At 38.5% G+C, this 19,732-nt stretch overlaps 1 protein-coding gene across 2 annotated transcripts in view; it reads right to left on the reverse strand.

Annotated features, from left to right (window-relative positions):
• Positions 1 to 16,803: 16,803 nt before the first annotated feature.
• Positions 16,804 to 19,732, reverse strand: part of mRpL3 (mitochondrial ribosomal protein L3) — a 47,288-nt gene continuing 44,359 nt past the window's right edge. Inside the window, exon 4 of one of the 2 annotated variants that reach the window (XM_043211351.2) lies at positions 16,804 to 17,264. In XM_043211351.2, coding sequence (XP_043067286.1) covers positions 16,844 to 17,264 — 421 coding nt within the window. In that variant the 3' untranslated portion in view covers positions 16,804 to 16,843. The remainder of the gene's footprint in view (positions 17,265 to 19,732) is intronic. The other variant, XM_043211352.2, reaches the window with a different exon arrangement.

The raw sequence follows: 19,732 nt of genomic DNA on the forward strand, positions 1-19,732 counted from the left end.
TTTTAAAAGCACACATTAGACATTGCCCCGATCCTACCGACGTGATTTGATAGATATTGTTGGAGTGTAAAACAATACCCTTCTAAAAGCATGATATAGGGACAAGGGCTAAACATTGATTGTTAGGAGTGAGTAAATATATTATATGTATTCTATTTATTAGTTTAATGAACTTTGCGCCGAGCGTACACTGACATTACGAATATTTTCACGACATTATACAAATTTTTTACAATAATATAGTAAAGTAACAATACGATTTTTAATATAATATGGACACATTTCTACAACAGTCAACCTAACCATTTTTGCCGAATAATTATTTTCATAAGCTAATTTTTTGTAAGCTTAAGTTTACAGAGCATCATCAATCAATCATCAATAAGGTCCACCAATAAGCGGAAGGTGGGCCTGAAGCGGCTAGAAAAGACAAGACGAGGAAGCGTTAGGAGTATTCCCGCTAGAATGAGAACAGGAAAAAATAAGCTGTCTTCACTACATCCAACCATAATTAACCAGAAATTTGTTGAAAATTTATGTTTATGATTCAATGCAAATTTATTATTTTTAAGTTTATTCGTTTTTAAATAACACGCTTATGTCTTTAAAGTTATGCAATTTTTCACCCCATTTATCAGCTGTACCATTATCATTAATTTCATAACATGTTGAAGGTATCGGTGAAATTTTATTTTTACGGTGCGGCAAAATTGTATCATATAAATACACAATGCCACCGGTGGCTCCGGGTACAGCACTGCCCTGAACCCAAATCACGTTGTACTTTAAATTCGTGCGCAACACTTGTAATCCTTTGTTTATACGCCATCGATTACCCATATGTCCAGGCATCTTTGTTCCTGGCCAAACACGACCCTTTTCACCTCCTCCACCTATGTTGCCTGCTCGACGATGTGTCTTGGTAACACCATGGGATGCAGGCATTCCTTTAAAACCAAATCGCTTTACGACACCTTGAAATCCATAATCAACACTGAAAAAAAAAATGGTTCATAACTTGTCAAAGATTATCTTATGAGGAAATACTTTCAAATTGTCGATTAATTACCGACTTCGTGATTTGATAGAAATTATTGGAGTGTAAAACAATACCCTTCTAAAAGCATTAGATAGGGACAAGGGCTAAACATTGATTGTTACGAGTGAGTAAATATTTTATATTTATTATATTTATTAGTTTAATAAACTTTGCTTTACTTCAAACTGTAAAACTTCTATTCTTACCGTCTTATCTACACAACACTTTTACTTTTTAAAGCACACATTAGACATAGCCCCGAACGTACCGACGTGATTTGATAGAAATTGTTGGAGTGTAAAATTGGTAGCGGATTGGTTCCTGACGTATAAGTCGGACACGGTTACTAAGCCTGCGTTATATTTATCCATCAGAGCAATGCACCAGCTTGCGGAGGATGAAATGACTAACTTTCTTTTGGGGTCCGAGATCTTGCGTGATTTCTACGTAGATGATCTCATCTCTGGTGGCAAATCTACAGAAGAAGTTATCAACACGAGGAAGCAATTTGCTGGAATCCTATCCAAAAGTTTGGATGTCTCTTACTTCTTTTCAAGCGAACGGTCGTGTTTCTTTTGAGCACACTGCGTTTATAATAAATATTGCTGTTAACCGGTGTTTACTTACATGAGAATCGTATTTAATGAAACTTCAGTCTTAACTTAAACCGTATCGCTTCGCGTGTGCTGTGGTATATCTGGATGCGAATTTCCAGATTTTTGCCCTTTCATCCCCAGAGTACTCACCCCACTCTTGAATTTTCAATCGAAACCATTTCTGGTATCGATCAAAAGAGCCCATGCGTGGCAAAAAAGATTTGCTGTTTTTATAAGGCTGTTTTTCATAAGCTTGTCGATATATTTGATTGGTCCAATTTTCTGGCGTGCACCGATATCCATTTTTTTTTTATTATGACAGGTGGGATTTTTTTTAAAACTGTCCAACTTGGCTACTTGGCTAATTAAAACATGGCTTATATGTAACTTAAATTGTTCAAATTGGCCGAATAATCGCCTTGTATATTAGGATTTTCGAAGAGGTCCTTAGCTTCGACCTCCTACCCATCAGCCAATAAAACGCCTTTAATCTTACTTTACACTGTTTTCGCTTTTTGACTAGGTTAGGCTTCCAAGTAAGCCTCCTGTCTAGCGTAAAGCCCAGGTATCTTGGGTTTTCTACTTGTGGGATGGGGGAGCTGTTGAGGTGGACCGGTGTTGATTAATTTTTGTTGAATAATTATTTTCATAAGCTAAATTTTTGTAAGCTTAAGTTTACAGAGCATCATCAATACGCATAATCAATCAATCATCAATAAGGTGATTGCGAAAGGTGGACCATAAGCGGCTAGAAAAGACAAGACGAGGAAGCGATAGGAGCATTCCCGCTAGACTGAGAACAGAAAAAAATATGCTGTCTTCACTACATCCAACCATAATTAACCAGAAATGTGTTTAAGATTTATATTCATGATTCAGTGAAACTTTATTATTTTTATCTTACTTTTCAATATCAAATGACAATATAAATAAGAAAATTTACAAAGATCAAGATAAAAAAAAAATAAAAATTCCAAAATTAAAATTAAGAAAAAACATGTATATTAACAATTAATTGAACGTATGTATATGTATTACAATTATTTACTTTTCATCAATTAATATTGCCGAAACTTGTCGGGGGGGAGTACGAGGCGTACGAGGGAAATTTAGTGGCGCCGTCTATGGGTCAAGTTTGTGTCGACTTTGACATTTTACATGCGCCATCTATCGTAATATTTTATAAATTACGCCCTATATTGACATAAAAGCAAAAGATCGTGTCAAAAATTAAACTTGACAGGATCATCGCCGTCTATGTAAAAAAAATGTTGTTCTACATTTTCTGATATCTTGCCTTGGAGCCCTTTAAGGGAAATATGCATGTAAAGAAAAGATCATGTAAAAATGAAACTTGACAGGATCATCGGTTGCCTAAATACATACTACTAAAATTTTTCTGCCGCTTATACGCCGTTTGCTTAGTTCCCTACAAATTCAACTCACCACATGCGACACCTGTGGAAAATTCACCACTTGAGCCACCTGTAGAAAATTCAGGATCGCTACCCGGATAAGATACAGGATCGTGAAAAAATGTTTGCCTAATTCCCTACAAATTCAATTCACCACTTAAGATACTTGTCTAAGATTCAGATTCAGGATTCCAATTCTTTTGTAAATAATTTAAAATTAACTCAGACTTATATAAAGAAACTTAATTTTATAATATAAATAGAATTTTACAAGAAGTAAGTATATTACAAAAAAACCTTTTCGTAGAAAAGTGAAATTCCACCCTGAAGGGTCAAGAAAAAAAGGAACCAATTGACCTGCTGCGATCCCTTTTTATCACTTTCTTGGAGGAGACATATTTATGTCAGGGTCGGATGAGAGGTAAATATGTATTTTTTATTTAGGAGTATATCTATATGAATGTATATTGGATTGTGGATATACGTTCCCACCAACATATACATATTCGTGTTAAATTTATTATTTCCATTAATATTGTTGGATGATCCATTAAGAAATGGGTGCATAATTCACTTCGGAGCCAGTACTTTTTCATTTCATGACAGAAGTAGCAATTATAGTATGAGGATCGGGGTTTTGTATTGCTGAAGTTGTGTTTTTTTAGAATGTGACGTTTTAATCCATAGCGATATTTAAAGGGGGGCCCTGAAAAAATTTTGCCCACTGGGCCTTTTTCCTTAAATTCGCCAATGGTGATAGTTCTCCAGATTTTTGATTGTGCGCGCTGTGATGTCTGTCTGTTTGTCTATTAAGAGTAAACGTTATATGTTTACACTTTTGTTCGTTTATTTTAATGCGCCAGTCGGACAGCCACCTTTCCACTATTATGAGATGATTAGCCAGTTGGGTTGTTGCCTGCATTGGGCATCTGGAGCGACTAAGGATAGCGGTATCATCAGCGAACGTTAACGTTGTTAGTTGTGCGCTCGTAGGAATATCCATACGCAGTATACAAAACATATAGACATGGGCCGAGTGCGCTTCCTTGTGGAACTCCAGCTTCGATGGTGTAGTCGCCCGACCTAGCTGCGTTGCATCTCACTGAGAATACCCTATTGTAGAGGTATGATTCCAGTAGCTTGTGGGTGTATGTTGCTAAATACGTTTTAATTTTGTGCATGAGTCCGATGAGCCAAACTCGATCGAAAGCTTGAGATACGTCGAGGAAAATAGCGCTGCAGTTCGAAGGCTGAGCGTATTTCGGATGTTAATCTGTTTACTTGTTCGATTGTTCCATGATTTCTTTGGAGGCCAAATTGGTGTGCCGGGATAATATTGCAAGATTCCAGATGTGGTATTATGCGAGTTAACAAGCATTTTTCAAACAATTTAGACAAACCAGATAGAAGGCTCATTGGTCTAATAATGATTCCATTAAATAGTTTGCAGACGACCTCTATAGCGCATTTTGGAAGTTTGATCAGCATCTTTGGGGTCAATAGGTCACCACCGGGAGCCTTTTTTGGTTTTAGCCCTCTTATGACTTTTTCGACTTCGTTCGGCCGGAATGAAGGTGCGGCTGGCTGAGGGGAGGATTTTGGCTGAATTTCTGGCAGGAGGAATGAATTTGAGGCTGGGTTTGGTTGGAAGACACTTTGGAGATGTGTGGCGAATGTTTCAGTGGAATGTTTCGGTCGACGTCGCTGCGAGCCCAGCATCCCGAAGAGTTTCTTATCAGGGTGGTCGTTTCAATTGGGGCGCTAAGATTTGGGTGGGCCCTCCACAGGGGGTACTTTGAGTTTGTTAGCGAGCGATTGTGGATGTACCTCAGCGGTGCATTTTCTTCCTGTTGGTGAAGAGCCTGGTCGAGTGATCGGGTTGCTTCCTTAAGGCGTTGTTTTGAAGCTGGTGATCTGCTGTTTTGCCAATCACGGCGCATAAGTTAACATGCCCTAGTTCACATGCCCTCTCCACAGCCACAGGGAGAGAACACAGAAACGGCAACTGCAAAACTCATACGTTCACTCATACATATTCCCCTACATACTTCTTTATAATAAAAAGATCATTCTTATTCTGTACTCCAAGCAAAACGGTCGTTTTATTTGCAAGCCTTCTTTCCAGCATTTTGAAAAAAGCGATAGCCATATACGAGATCTCCTCTACTCCCTCGGTTACGAGGGATTAACAAGGGATTAACCACGCCCACTACGCTTATCATTCAAATTTGCTTGTAGGAGGTGAGTGAACAGGTGACAGCAGTGGTTGTGAAACTTTAGTAGTGAAATAATTACAAATAATACATACATACTTAATTGCAAAAGAAAATAAAACATAATAACGTGCAAGTGCAAATGGGATTTCAGGAGGGAGCGACGCACAAAAATGTGCAAATAAAATAAACGAAACAAACGAAATCAAATTCTAAATGCCATGCAAGCGACCGTATATGTGTACATCAAACGCTGATAAAGCACTCTTGTTGCATCGTTGTGCAGTGGCTGCCGCCATGAGCTGATTACGCGCCGGAGTGGCGGAGTGACACCGTGTTGGCCTCTACATTGTTGAATTCCCTTTTTGCACTACACACTAAAGGATAATAAAATTAATTGAAGGAAAATGCTATACATTCTATTTCTATATTATATGTAAAAAAAAAAAAAAACAAAAAAAAATAATAATAATAATAATAAGAAAAAGAAGAGAAAACAACAAAGCATTCCATGAACAACATAACTTTTATTGCTGTCACGTGTTCACTAACCTCTAATAAAAAAGAAAGAAAAAGAAAAATAATATATATTTATTTGTATATTTACTAAATCGCATACAACAACAAGGTGAAAGGAAACACAGCAGCACTACACGAATGGCATACAACTTACACTAAACACAGGGAAGCAGGGAAAACTACAGGTTTTCTTTTGCTTTGTAAAGAATACATACATATATGTACATAGTATCACATATTATAGTACACTATTTAACCACATTAATACACAAACGAAGCCGTGTGGCAAATATATCCTAATTTATACTATACTTCAAAAATACATACACTTATAATTAATTTACATATATATAGTTACTACTTTACATATTATTACTTTACTATTCTATATACATTACATACGTACCATTACCATACTTCAATATAGCCAGATTTTTTTTCTCAATACATGTAAAACAGTCACCACTAGTAACACAGTTAGGGGCAGATTAGATCTAAAGAGCGAGGCCAGTCTATCTGAGAAAAGGAAAGCGATAGAAACAAAAGAGAAAGACCAGCTAGTTCAATCCTAAAACAATATTCCTACCAACGCTATGGATTCCGGTAACGCATCAGGGCTACTAAGTCCCATCCTTGGCAATTCATCAACTCCCTCAAACACAAGCCTGAATCTACAACAACTACTTGCCCTTGTTCATCAACTACCCACCTACGAAGGCCCACCCGACAACCTTGATAGATTCATAAGAAGAGTAGATCAACTACTTTTGTTAGCCGGATCAGTAGACCAAGCAACTTGCGGACAGTACTTACTGGGAACTATCCGTGACAAGATTAAAGGCAGGGTGGACGGACTGTGATGTACTCATCAGTTGGGATGATATTAAAGTAAACCACGAACGACTATACTCTAGCAAAAAAACAGAAGAAATGCTTGTTAGAGAGCTACACAATCTTCCGGACGGACTCAGTATGGGTAAACTATATTACACAGCCACCAAAATAAGAAGCGAATTAATGTCCCTGGCCAGAGAAACCGACCCTAGTGGACACTCACTCACAGCCAAACGGGACCAGTATGACAGATTCTGCCTAAATACTTTCTTAGTTGGATTAAGGACCCACTTAGGTCAGCCATTAGGAATCAAAGACCAGAGAAAATCGAGAAAGCGTACGTGTACGGACAGGTCGAATTAAACTTCTCTAGAAACCTGAATAAACACCAAGAAAATCGACGACGCGACAGCTCGACATACACGAATCACCCATACGCGAAAGGACAATGAACCAATAATAACTCCAATAGACGCTACATATTAGGACAACAGAATTATAATAATGGCAACAACGGCCGCCATGTACCACGACATGATAACACCAACAACGACAATAATAGTCGCTTTACACAGCGACAGCAAAATTTTAACAACAATGATAATAAACGCTTCACACGTCAATATAATTTCAATAACGATAGTAATGGTCGACACGATAGACAAACTTTGGGTAGGAACCCCTTCCACAATAACATCAAACCAGAGCAGACCCTAAACCACCAAGGCAAGAACAACCATAATCCAAGCGCTCCCCTATGTAACATCAACGATGATGAAAATTTTCTACTAGAAGCCTCGGGAAACCAGTCGGTTACATAAGCAAGAAGAGTCACGGATCTTCCTTGCCATTTGTTTTCCTATCATCAAACTTCATGGTGTCAAAACCTCTCAAATTTCTAATAGATACTGGATCTACCTACTCATTCATAAACCCAACACTTATTAACGAAGACCGCATCAAAAAACTTATCTCCGATATAAATATCCACACTGTACTCAGTACATTCAAAATTCGGGAATATACAGATGGAATAAATTTCAAACAGTTCAAAAAAATACCCAATTTTAAGTTCTTACTATTTAATTTCCACCCTCACTTCAATGGTCTTCTAGGCATGGATTTCCTATCCGGCCTAAATGCAAAAATAAACTTTGCCGACTCCATATTAGAAACATCAGAAACCGCCATTCCAATCCTCACAAGAGCAAACCCTGTAGATACATTACATACCATACCACAAAATACCAAATTGCGACTACCGCTCCCAGTAAACTTCATGCAGGGAGACTTTATATATGAAACCACTAATATGGATAATCAAATAGTCATAACAGGTGGCTTATACACCGCAATCGCAGGATCCGCCTATTACGAAGTCTGTAATAACTCAGACCAGATCCAAACACTTTATCTGGAAGAACCGTTACAGGCAGTAGAGTTCTCTCCACGAACCCACCAATACTTAAACTGCATGTCCGCGGCAACTAATACAGAATTACCGGATAATCAACAATTAAACATTCAGACGGAACCTCAATAGCGAGGAAAAAAAACAAACTATGCAAATCATTCAAAAGACTTTTTCACGGCGAAAACAATCAACTAACGTTCTCTAAAAATTAAAAAACTAACGTTCGTTCAAAAATGCTCGAACAGAAAATCATAAAAAGCACCTATTCCCCATGGAGTGCACCCGTCTGGGTCGTACCAAAGAAAGGAGACATCACAGGCGAAAAAAAGTGGCGCTTGGTAATCTATTTTCGAAAATTAAATGAAAAAACGATCGCTGATAGATACCCTATTCCGAACATTGCAGATATACTAGACAGCTTAGGAAAGACCATGTATTTCACAACAATAGACTTAGCAAGTGGTTTTCACCAAATTCAAATGAACCCACGCGACGCCAACAAGACGGCATTCACCGTCGAAAATGGGCATTATGAGTTCACAAGGATGCCCTTCGGTCTCAAGAACGCCCCTGCCACGTTCCAACGCGTTATGGACAACGTCTTAGGTGACCTAGTTGGTAACGTCTGTCTCGTCTATCTCGACGACATAATAGTATTCTCACCCTCACTCCAAAAACATATAACAGATATTAAATCTGTATTCATAAAACTCCAAAACGCAAATCTAAAAATCTAACCGAGCAAGTGTCGCTTTTTAAGGAAGGAAATCAGCTTCCTGGGACACATCGTCACCCAGAAGGAGTCAAGCCAAACCCACTTAAGATACAAGCCATCAAGGACTTCCCCTGCCCAAAGACAACTAGGGAAATTAGGTCATTTTTGGGACTATTAGGGTATTACAGGAAATTTATTAAGGACTTCGCAAGAATACCTAAACTCATGACGAGACAGTTAAAAGGAGGGAAATCTATAATAAAAGATGAGGAATTTAAACAGGCATTCGAAACGTCGAAAGATCTTCTTTGTAATGATTCCATACTCATATACCCTGATTTTAATAAGCCGTTCACGCTGACCACAGACGCAAGTAACTATGCGATAGGCTCTGTGTTGTCACAAGGCTCGAAAACTAATGACAAACCCATATCCTTCACTAGCAGGACACTATCGGATACGAAAGTCCGCTATTCTCAATAAAGAAAGAAATGCTACCTACCATTTGGTCTGTAGGTCATTTCAGACCATACCTCTTCGGTCGTAGATTCAAAATAGTCACGGACCATAAGCCATTAATCTGGTTAGACAATCTGAAAGGCCAGAATACAAAACTACTTCGATGGAAAACTATCCTGGTCCCTTACGACTACAAAATCGAATACAAAAAAGGGTCGCAAAACGTAGTCGCTGATGCACTTAGCAGAATTGAGCCAAACTTGAACATAAACGAAGACCCACAAATTATACCAATCGCTTCACAACCACTAAATTACTTTAATAGTCAAATAGTATTCCGTACTGGACAAACAACTGCAAGACAAATAGAAACACCGTTTGCCCACAAAATAAGACACATATTCACAGAACCCGTGCCTATTCGAAAAAACATTCGAGATATAATAAGTAAACAAAATGTAACGTTAGCATAAGATGAACATATTATAAATCAAGTTATACCTTAAACACAAGACACGTGTTTAATATTAAGATGTTTAATATTCGATTCCGTTACAAACGCCCTTCAAACAATCCTGAAACCGAATAAAACATTCGCAATATTTGCACCAGACGATATTTTCAAAATAATAGAAGAATCCTATAATAACTATTTCTTCGAAAACGACTTATACAAACTTTCCCGCTGCAAAATACAGCTAACCGAAATTACTGATCCCCATGACCAGGAAAACAAAATCCGAGCGTACCACTTTAACACCAATCATAGGGGGATAGATATATAACCATTTAAAAAGGGACATTTATTTTCCGCATTTAAAAGACATTATCACAAAAATTATAAAAAATTGCGATACCTGCCTAACCCTCAAGTACGACAGACACCCCCATAGACCACTGTTGCAAACCCCAACCGCCCCAGAGGGACTATTGGCGGTCGTGCATATAGACATATATTTCATTAACAATGCTTGTAACCTCACCATTATAGACAAATTCACCAAGCTAGCGCGAGCCTACCCTCTTAGCAATAGGAATTCAATAAAAGTCGCCGATACCCTATTACAATTTATAAGTCACTACGGCGCACCAAAGAAAACAATTTTCGACCAGGGCGCGGAATTTTCTGGCAGTCTATTCAATGACCTCTTAACCCAATTCCAAATAACAGCTCATAAAACTTCATTTCAACAATCAACGGGCAACGCTTCGGTCGAAAGACTGCATTCCACCTTAACCGAACTATACAGAATAATCATAAACAAAAGAAAGGAAGCACGCCTAGAATGCGGGCATGACCAGATACTCGCAGAAGCTGTTGCAACATATAACAATGCAATACACTCCAGCACTTCTTATACCCCTTTCGAGCTCTGTCACGGAAAAACTCACATATTCAACAAAACAATAACATTCAACAATCACCACGACTATCTTAAGAAATTAAACGAATCTAGGAAAGAAATATACCCAAAAGTACAGGAACATTTAAACTCGACCACAGAAAAAAGATTGGCTAAATTAAACGAGGACAGAGAGACACCAGTCCAAGTTGAACTTAATGATACGGTATTTAGAAAAGAAAACCGTAGAAACAAGATAACTCCGAGATTTTCACTACACAAAGTAGGTAGGGACAAAGGCGTCACCTTCCTAACAACTAAAGGTCGAAAGTTACACAAACAAAAAATTAGAAAAATAGTTAAGAAATTTATAAAAACCGGAGCACCAGCTTAAGCAACAATACTAACACCGACACAATTCTCAACGTACTTCGACCCTTAGTCCAGAATCCTTCTAATACCCACCCAGCTCTTAAAGTAGAAGTCCTACGAAACAAATCAAACAGGTAGAAACCGAAATAGATACATTCTTTCCGCACACTAGAAGTAAAAGGGGTCTTATTAATGGGGGGACCATACTCAAATCTATCCCAGGAAACCTAGATGATACATTTATCCATTTCAATATATAGTAATAGGAAAAACTATAATATAGACACACTGAACTGATAGTCCCTTAATCAGTAAACTAAACCTTATCGCTAAATTTTTATTTAATAAGGAACAAATACAACATAAGAGATATAATAAGTAAACAAAATGTAACGTTAGCATAAGATGAACATATTATAAATCAAGTTATACCTTAAACACAAGACACGTGTTTAATATTAAGATAACCATTTGTGATACAAATTGTTAAATTCAAATATCGTCGGAGTTCGTGGCGTACACCAACAACACGTTGCCTGGCTACCTGACTCCGATCCGGCCATTCCCCCTCTGTGGCCATCTCTTCTGACTGGGGGGGGGGGGGAGTTAACATGCCCTAGTTGACATGCCCTCTCCACAGCCACAGGGAGAGAACACAGAAACGGCAACTGCAAAACTCATACGTTCACTCATACATATTCCCCTACATACTTCTTTAAAATAAAAAGATCATTCTTATTCTGTACTCCAAGCAAAACGGTCGTTTTATTTGCAAGCCTTCTTTCCATTTAAAAAAAAAGCGATAGCCATATACGAGATCTCCTCTACTCCCTCGGTTACTAGACTGCGCCTCTTTTCTCGCTCGAGGTGTTTGATTTGCTGATTAGATTTGAAGTATTTGTTTCGGTCTACTTCTTTCCCATGAGGAGTTGAGATTTTAGCTGCCGCAAAGAGTACTTCTTCCAGGGCGCTCGTAGTATAGTCGATGTCCGATTCCATGTTAAATTCCGCGCCGAGTTCTATGTGGGCATTCACGTACTTTTTGTATTTTAGCCAGTTCGTTTTTGGCGTCGTCAGGCTGAAGGGGTGTTCGGTTATTTCTGGGCTTTGAAGAAACGTTAGAAGCACAGGCGAGTGGTCTGATGATAAGTCCGAGACTGCTTTGGCACTTATTAGATTGCGAGGTATGTTTTTTGTCACTGCAAAATCAATAAGGTCTGGGAGCTTTCGTGAGTCTGTTAGCCAGTATGTGGGACTTCCAGGGGAAACGTAGTCCAGTTTATTTTTCACATTTATAATTGCATTGTACAATTTTCTTCCTTTGGGAGTCACTAGACGTGATCCCCAGTGCGTATGTTTGGCGTTGTAGTCTCCTGCGGCTATAAATCGATCCCCAAGTGAATTGTAGAAGTCCATAAATTGTCCTTCCGAGATTGGGAAACGACGAGTGCAGTAAACGGCAGCGATTGAAAGGATTCCGTTGCTTGACTGAATTGACTGAATCTTATATGAAAGTTTTATTTGCTTGTAAGATGCGTTTCCACCAGTAGCATAACGTCAATATGGTTTTCGGTCAAGAATTGAGACAATTCTAGTTTATGCCGTGAGACACCATTGGCGCTCCACATTGATACTCGTAGCGCCTGCATAGATTATTTAGACTGTTGTGCTACGAGCAGGTGTATCACCATGTTCTGGTTTTGAACAAGCGTTTGCATGGTCGTTTTCATAAATGACATAAGCTCCATCATACTTTGTTGGAGACTAAGCATCATAGTTTCCGTTTTGCTGTGTGGCTGTTTGGGGCCTGTTGAGCGCTTTGAGAGTTAGGCTGAATTGGAATTTCCCTTCCAGATCGTAGAGCATCGGCATAGGAGAAGCCATTGGTGGTGTTTAGTGGACCGAATGAGGATCTCGCAGCTTTGGCGAAGAAGACGTCTGGCGTAGTTTTTGACGCAATGTACGCATTCTGTGGATTTGGTTGCGCGTTGTGGTCGCTTGATGCATGCGACTCCTTAACTCCTTATACACCATACATCCTCTATAGTTTGCCGTATGGTTGCCTCCGCAGTTTCCACATTTCTTCACGGTACTGTCCTTGTTTGTAGTGCAGTAAGCGGACTTGTGGGCGTCCCCGCAGACTACACAGACAGCCCGAAATGTGCAGTAAGACCTTGTGTGTGCATACTCTTGACAATTAGTGCATTGCACTGGACCGTTGCGTTTATGTGGCTCTTCAACAGTGATTTTGCGATGAAAAAGATATTGCAGGTTGTAGATTGGGTAGACTTCGTTCTTCTTCAGCGACCTGCTTTCAGGCTCGAGCCCGACCTCGAGGGGTTGTGGCTTTTTATCTTTATTTAGAATGTTAATAACATTCATGGCGGCGAAGCCCTTTTCTTTTATGGCGGTTTTTCCGCGGCGGTAACACCCTTACTGCTTTTCAGCTGGTTCGTGTAATAGTTTTTCTGTACAGTGTCCAGATATTTGGACACGATTCGGAAGTGCTCTTCAGTCTTGGTTTGCACCTTTGTTTCATGGATGTTCCCTTTCATAAGCGGAACAACATGAAAGATGTCACCGTTCCCGATCAACGACACAATTTTGTTGACCAGGGCACTCGAGCTTTTCTTCCTAATATAGATTGAAGGCGGCTTGAGTTTTTTTGCGGTGTCTTGAGCTGGTTGGTTTTCCTTAACCTCCGCCAGTAGGGAAAATCTGTTATTAGTGGATCTGTCTGGTTCTTTATCGATCTTCAGGACACGGTTAATTTTTGTTTTATTGCCTGCCGGATTACTCTGCGGGCTAGGCTTGCGCTTAATTTGTATGTAGCGATCCATTCCAGTCTGTGTGGCCGTGGCCGCTTTGGCACTTTCCGAAGTTGTTGTTTTTGTACTCGCTGTAGTCGTTGATGTTGCGGTACTTTGAGTTGCAATGGTTGTCGCTGTGTATGCAGAAATTGTAGCACTGCTAGTTGTTGGTACGAAATTTATTTCCGGTATTGGAGGGGGGGTTTTACACTGCGAACTCCATGACGCGGGAGTCGGAGTGAGCAGACCGGGTGAGCAAGACCGTGCCCTTTGGGATTCAGCGGTCAATAAAGCCGGGTTGCTCTTAATCGCCGATTTTTCCGATTCAACAATAAATTGTATTAGTTATAATTATAAATATAAATTTATAATTAATTCATTTTTTTTTTTATTTATTTGTTACGCAGCCGGGTATGCCGTCGGCACGCACCCTGTACGTAGTTCACCCCAAAGAAAAAAAAACAGCACCAAAAAAAACACAACACGGCTTCTGCGGCGGCTAATTTGTAGTGGAATGGCGGGTTATAATTGTTGGTTTTAAAAAAATTTTATTTTTTATTTAATTTTATCAGTTATGTATTTGAAATTGGAGGCAGAAAATATATGGACATGCATGCAAGTACGGATATATGTAAGGGCATGTGGGGCATATGTTGGCACAGTGGAGCGTTGATAAGTGGACTTTATAACTGGGGGAACAGAAAAGTTATGTGGTGTAAAAAATGACACTGATTGGGGAAGGAAAAGAAACAAATATTATGACAACGGCGGACTGTTCGGTGAATTTGGAAATTTCCGGAACTAATTCACACCGGTTGTCCGATATGAATTATGCCTTCTTTTTGTCACCACACAATTTCACTGTTCACTTGCGAATTTTTCGCGGATCAATTGCACCAAAACAAAATATATATGTGTGTATGTATTTATATGGATGCACATACATATGCCTCGACCGTTGGCTAGCGAATGGGTAACGGAGAGGCCGAAAACAGCGAGGAATATGGCAAAGCACACAAAACGGAGACGGTTGGAAAAATTTGCAGAATTTGAAGATAAAGAAGAGTAGAAAATCTCAAACTGCGGTTGTGTCGGAAAACTCGGACTTGGAGTTGACACGGAGGAGAAAAAAAAACTTTCAGCAGCGGCGTGAACGAAATTTAATGTTCGGACGGACCACAGCTGAAAACCGGCACAGACGGAGACGGAAGAATGTATTTATCTTTTAGCGGAACAATGTCAAGAACTGCTGGTAGAAGAAAAACCAAGAATTATCCGGCTCGAAGAACCAAAATGTTGTAGGGGGCGTTGCTGCCGAAAAAGATTCCGGGAAAAATGAAATAAGAAATCGGGGGCGTCGTGAGGTTATACGCATTCAGCTTTATACGCTGTTTACATGAGACTAAAAACTTAATTCAGTAGAAATAAACGCTACAACCAGAGCGGCCGACGACTGCCGACGAGAGAGAGAGAGAATGCATAGAGGGGCGAGCGCATCCGCGCTCTTCACCACGGATGAGCCCTTCAGCGCGGGTGCGCTCTTCAGTTTTTCAGTTCAGCTAAGCGGCGGCCCAACGGCCCCTCACCTAAACAATTTAATTACATAAGCTATTATTACATAAGTTTACAGAGCATCATCAATCAATCATCAATAAGGTCCACCAATAAGCGGAAGGTGGGCCTTAAGCGGCTGGAAAAGACAAGACGAGGAAGCGTTAGGAGTATTCCCGCTAGAATGAGAACAGGAAAAAATATGCTGTCTTCACTAGATCCAACCATAATTAATCAGAAATTTGTTGAAAATTTATGTTTATGATTCAATGCAAATTTATTATTTTTAAGTTTATTCGTTTTTAAATAACACGTTTATGTCTTTAAAGTTATGCAATTTTTCACCCCATTTATCAGCTGTACCATTATCATTAATTTCATAACATGTTGAAGGTATCGGTGAAATTTTATTTTTACGGTGCGGCAAAATTGTATCATATAAATACACAATGCCACCGGTGGCTCCAGGTACAGCACTGCCCTGAACCCAAATCACGTTGTACTTTAAATTCGTGCGCAACACTTGTAATCCTTTGTTTATACGCCATCGATTACCCATATGTCCAGGCATCTTTGTTCCTGGCCAAACACGACCCTTTTCACCTCCTCCACCTATGTTGCCTGCTCGACGATGTGTCTTGGTAACACCATGGGATGCAGGCATTCCTTTAAAACCAAAACGCTTTACGACACCTTGAAATCCATAATCAACACTGAAAAAAAAAAATGGTTCATAACTTGTCAAAGATTATCTTATGAGGAAATACTTTCAAATTGTCGATTAATTACCGACTTCGTGATTTGATAGAAATTATTGGAGTGTAAAACAATACCCTTCTAAAAGCATTAGATAGGGACAAGGGCTAAACATTGATTGTTACGAGTGAGTAAATATTTTATATTTATTATATTTATTAGTTTAATAAACTTTGCTTTACTTCAAACTGTAAAACTTCTATTCTTACCGTCTTATCTACACAACACTTTTACTTTTTAAAGCACACATTAGACATAGCCCCGAACGTACCGACGTGATTTGATAGAAATTGTTGGAGTGTAAAACAATACCCTTCTAAAAGCATGATATAGGGACAAGGGCTAAACATTGATTGTTAGGAGTGAGTAAATATATTATATGTATTCTATTTATTAGTTTAATGAACTTTGCGCCGAGCGTACACTGACATTACGAATATTTTCACGACATTATACAAATTTTTTACAATAATATAGTAAATTTACAATACCATTTTTAATATAATATGGACACATTTCTACAACAGTCAACCTAACCATTTTTGCCGAATAATTATTTTCATAAGCTAATTTTTTGTAAGCTTAAGTTTACAGAGCATCATCAATCAATCATCAATAAGGTCCACCAATAAGCGGAAGGTGGGCCTGAAGCGGCTAGATAAGACAAGACGAGGAAGCGTTAGGAGTATTCCCGCTAGAATGAGAACAGGAAAAAATAAGCTGTCTTCACTACATCCAACCATAATTAACCAGAAATTTGTTGAAAATTTATGTTTATGATTCAATGCAAATTTATTATTTTTAAGTTTATTCGTTTTTAAATAACACGCTTATGTCTTTAAAGTTATGCAATTTTTCACCCCATTTATCAGCTGTACCATTATCATTAATTTCATAACATGTTGAAGGTATCGGTGAAATTTTATTTTTACGGTGCGGCAAAATTGTATCATATAAATACACAATGCCACCGGTGGCTCCGGGTACAGCACTGCCCTGAACCCAAATCACGTTGTACTTTAAATTCGTGCGCAACACTTGTAATCCTTTGTTTATACGCCATCGATTACCCATATGTCCAGGCATCTTTGTTCCTGGCCAAACACGACCCTTTTCACCTCCTCCACCTATGTTGCCTGCTCGACGATGTGTCTTGGTAACACCATGGGATGCAGGCATTCCTTTAAAACCAAATCGCTTTACGACACCTTGAAATCCATAATCAACACTGAAAAAAAAAAATGGTTCATAACTTGTCAAAGATTATCTTATGAGGAAATACTTTCAAATTGTCGATTAATTACCGACTTCGTGATTTGATAGAAATTATTGGAGTGTAAAACAATACCCTTCTAAAAGCATTAGATAGGGACAAGGGCTAAACATTGATTGTTACGAGTGAGTAAATATTTTATATTTATTATATTTATTAGTTTAATAAACTTTGCTTTACTTCAAACTGTAAAACTTCTATTCTTACCGCCTTATCTGAACAAAACTTATACTTTTTAAAACACACATTAGACATTGCCCCGAACCTACCGTCGTAATTTGATAGAAATTGTTGGAGTGTAAAAAAATACAATTCTAAAAGCATGAGATAGGGACAAGGGCTAAACATTGATTCTTACGAGTAAGTAAATATTTTATATTTATTCTATTTGAGTACAACTTCAACCTCCGAAGAGATAAGTCGTGCCAAAACAGCGTAATCCTAGCCTCGCGCAAACAAAAACAAAATTATCAGCAAAATTTCGCACAAACAAATATTAACCACAAAAAGAAAATAAAAAACCCAACAAAACCAAACACACGAAAACCTCTAATACGGGCTTAAGCCCTTCAACCAATCATGACGGACCCACCTGACATTTTCAAAATTACATCAAAATCGTACCATTCCCAATTAGGCGACCCCAAATTTATTGTAATCAAAAGAAAAGACAACGGCTCGTTCGAAAAAATTTCACCATTCATAATTAAAAAATCTGTAGACTTTGCCTGTGGAGGAGAAGTTGACGGATGCAAAAAAATAAGAGACGGAACACTATTAATAAAAACTAAAAATGAACTGCAAGCCAGAAAGCTACTTAAACTTACAACAATCGTAGAAATGGAAGTAACAATAGGCGAACATAAAACACTGAACTTTTCTAAGGGAGTTATTTATTGTAACGACCTTAGATATATTGACGAAGACACTATTCTACAAGAACTAAAACCACAAAAAGTAAGCGAAGTTAAAAAAATAATGAAACGGCAAAACCCCAACACTAACTCCGGTAGCAACAACACCACTCTAGTTGAAACAGGATTGATCATCATTACATTCGACACACACAAACTCCCAGAAATATTGCGAATTGGCTACGAAACAGTGCGTGTACGAGAGTATATCCCACTTCCACTCCGATGCAGAAAATGCCTCTGCTTTGGTCACCCAGCACCAATATGCAAAAGCTCCGAAACTTGCACCTATTGCTCAGAAACAAAACACACAAACGACGGAGAAACATGCAAAAACGAAAAAAAATGCCTAAACTGCAAAAACAACCCAGAACTTGACCATCAGCACAGCCCAATTGACCGCAAATGCCCCAACTTCATAAAAAACCAAGAATTAACAGCCATTAAAACCACACAAAAAGTTGATCACAGCCCAATTGACCGCAAATGCCCCAACTTCATAAAAAACCAAGAATTAGCAGCCATTAAAACCACACAAAAAGTTGATCACAAAACTGCCCAACGTATTTATTTCGAACGACACGGATCTCAATTGAGGAACACCTATGCCAAAGTACTTGCAAACGCCACAACTCAGAAGACAACAAACCGTGAATCACCGAATACTAATATAAATACATATACAAACACAACACAACCACAACATAAAAACTCGAACAGCACACCCACATCAGGAATCCATTTTCCGCCATCAAATGCAACAGCTACCGGATTAGACATAATAACTTTACCATCAAGCCAAACTCTTCAAAACCATCACCACCACGATTACGACAAACTAGAAGACATGGATACTGACTGCATCACACATACCAGAAAACTAACCACACCATACTCGTCACAACTCTCAGAAGACTCACTAAAAATAAAAATCTTTCATAAAGATAAGTCTAAAAATCTAACAACTAACCTTAAAGCATCTAAGACTAAGGCCAAAGCGCTAAACAAAAACAAACACGCTAACAACAGCGACAGCGAATCCATATAGAACCTTAAACTCTAAGCAAGACATAAATTTAAACCGTTAATACTTCTAATAAGTTAAGTTACAAGCTTTCATCTTCACTAAAATGTCATTAACAGTAATTCAATGGAACTTAAAAGGATATGTAAATAACTATAACCAACTCCTTATTCTCATCAAAAAATATTCACCGCATATAATCTCCCTCCAAGAAACCCACACACAATACACTAATAACATACCAATCCCAATAAACTACAAACTATTAACAAACATAGCAACCAACATGTTTGGCGGTGTAGCACTTTTAGTTCACAAGTCAATTCAACACACTACCCCTAACATCACAGACGACCTAGAAACAATAACCATAAATATACAATCTAAACTAAAATTAAACATATCTTCAACATACATATCTCCTACCAAAAACATTACTATCCAGACACTTAAAACACATTTAACACACAACAAGCACCTTCACT

Source organism: Drosophila bipectinata, chromosome XR (assembly GCF_030179905.1).
Source record: "Drosophila bipectinata strain 14024-0381.07 chromosome XR, DbipHiC1v2, whole genome shotgun sequence".
Lineage (NCBI taxonomy): Eukaryota > Metazoa > Arthropoda > Insecta > Diptera > Drosophilidae > Drosophila > Drosophila bipectinata.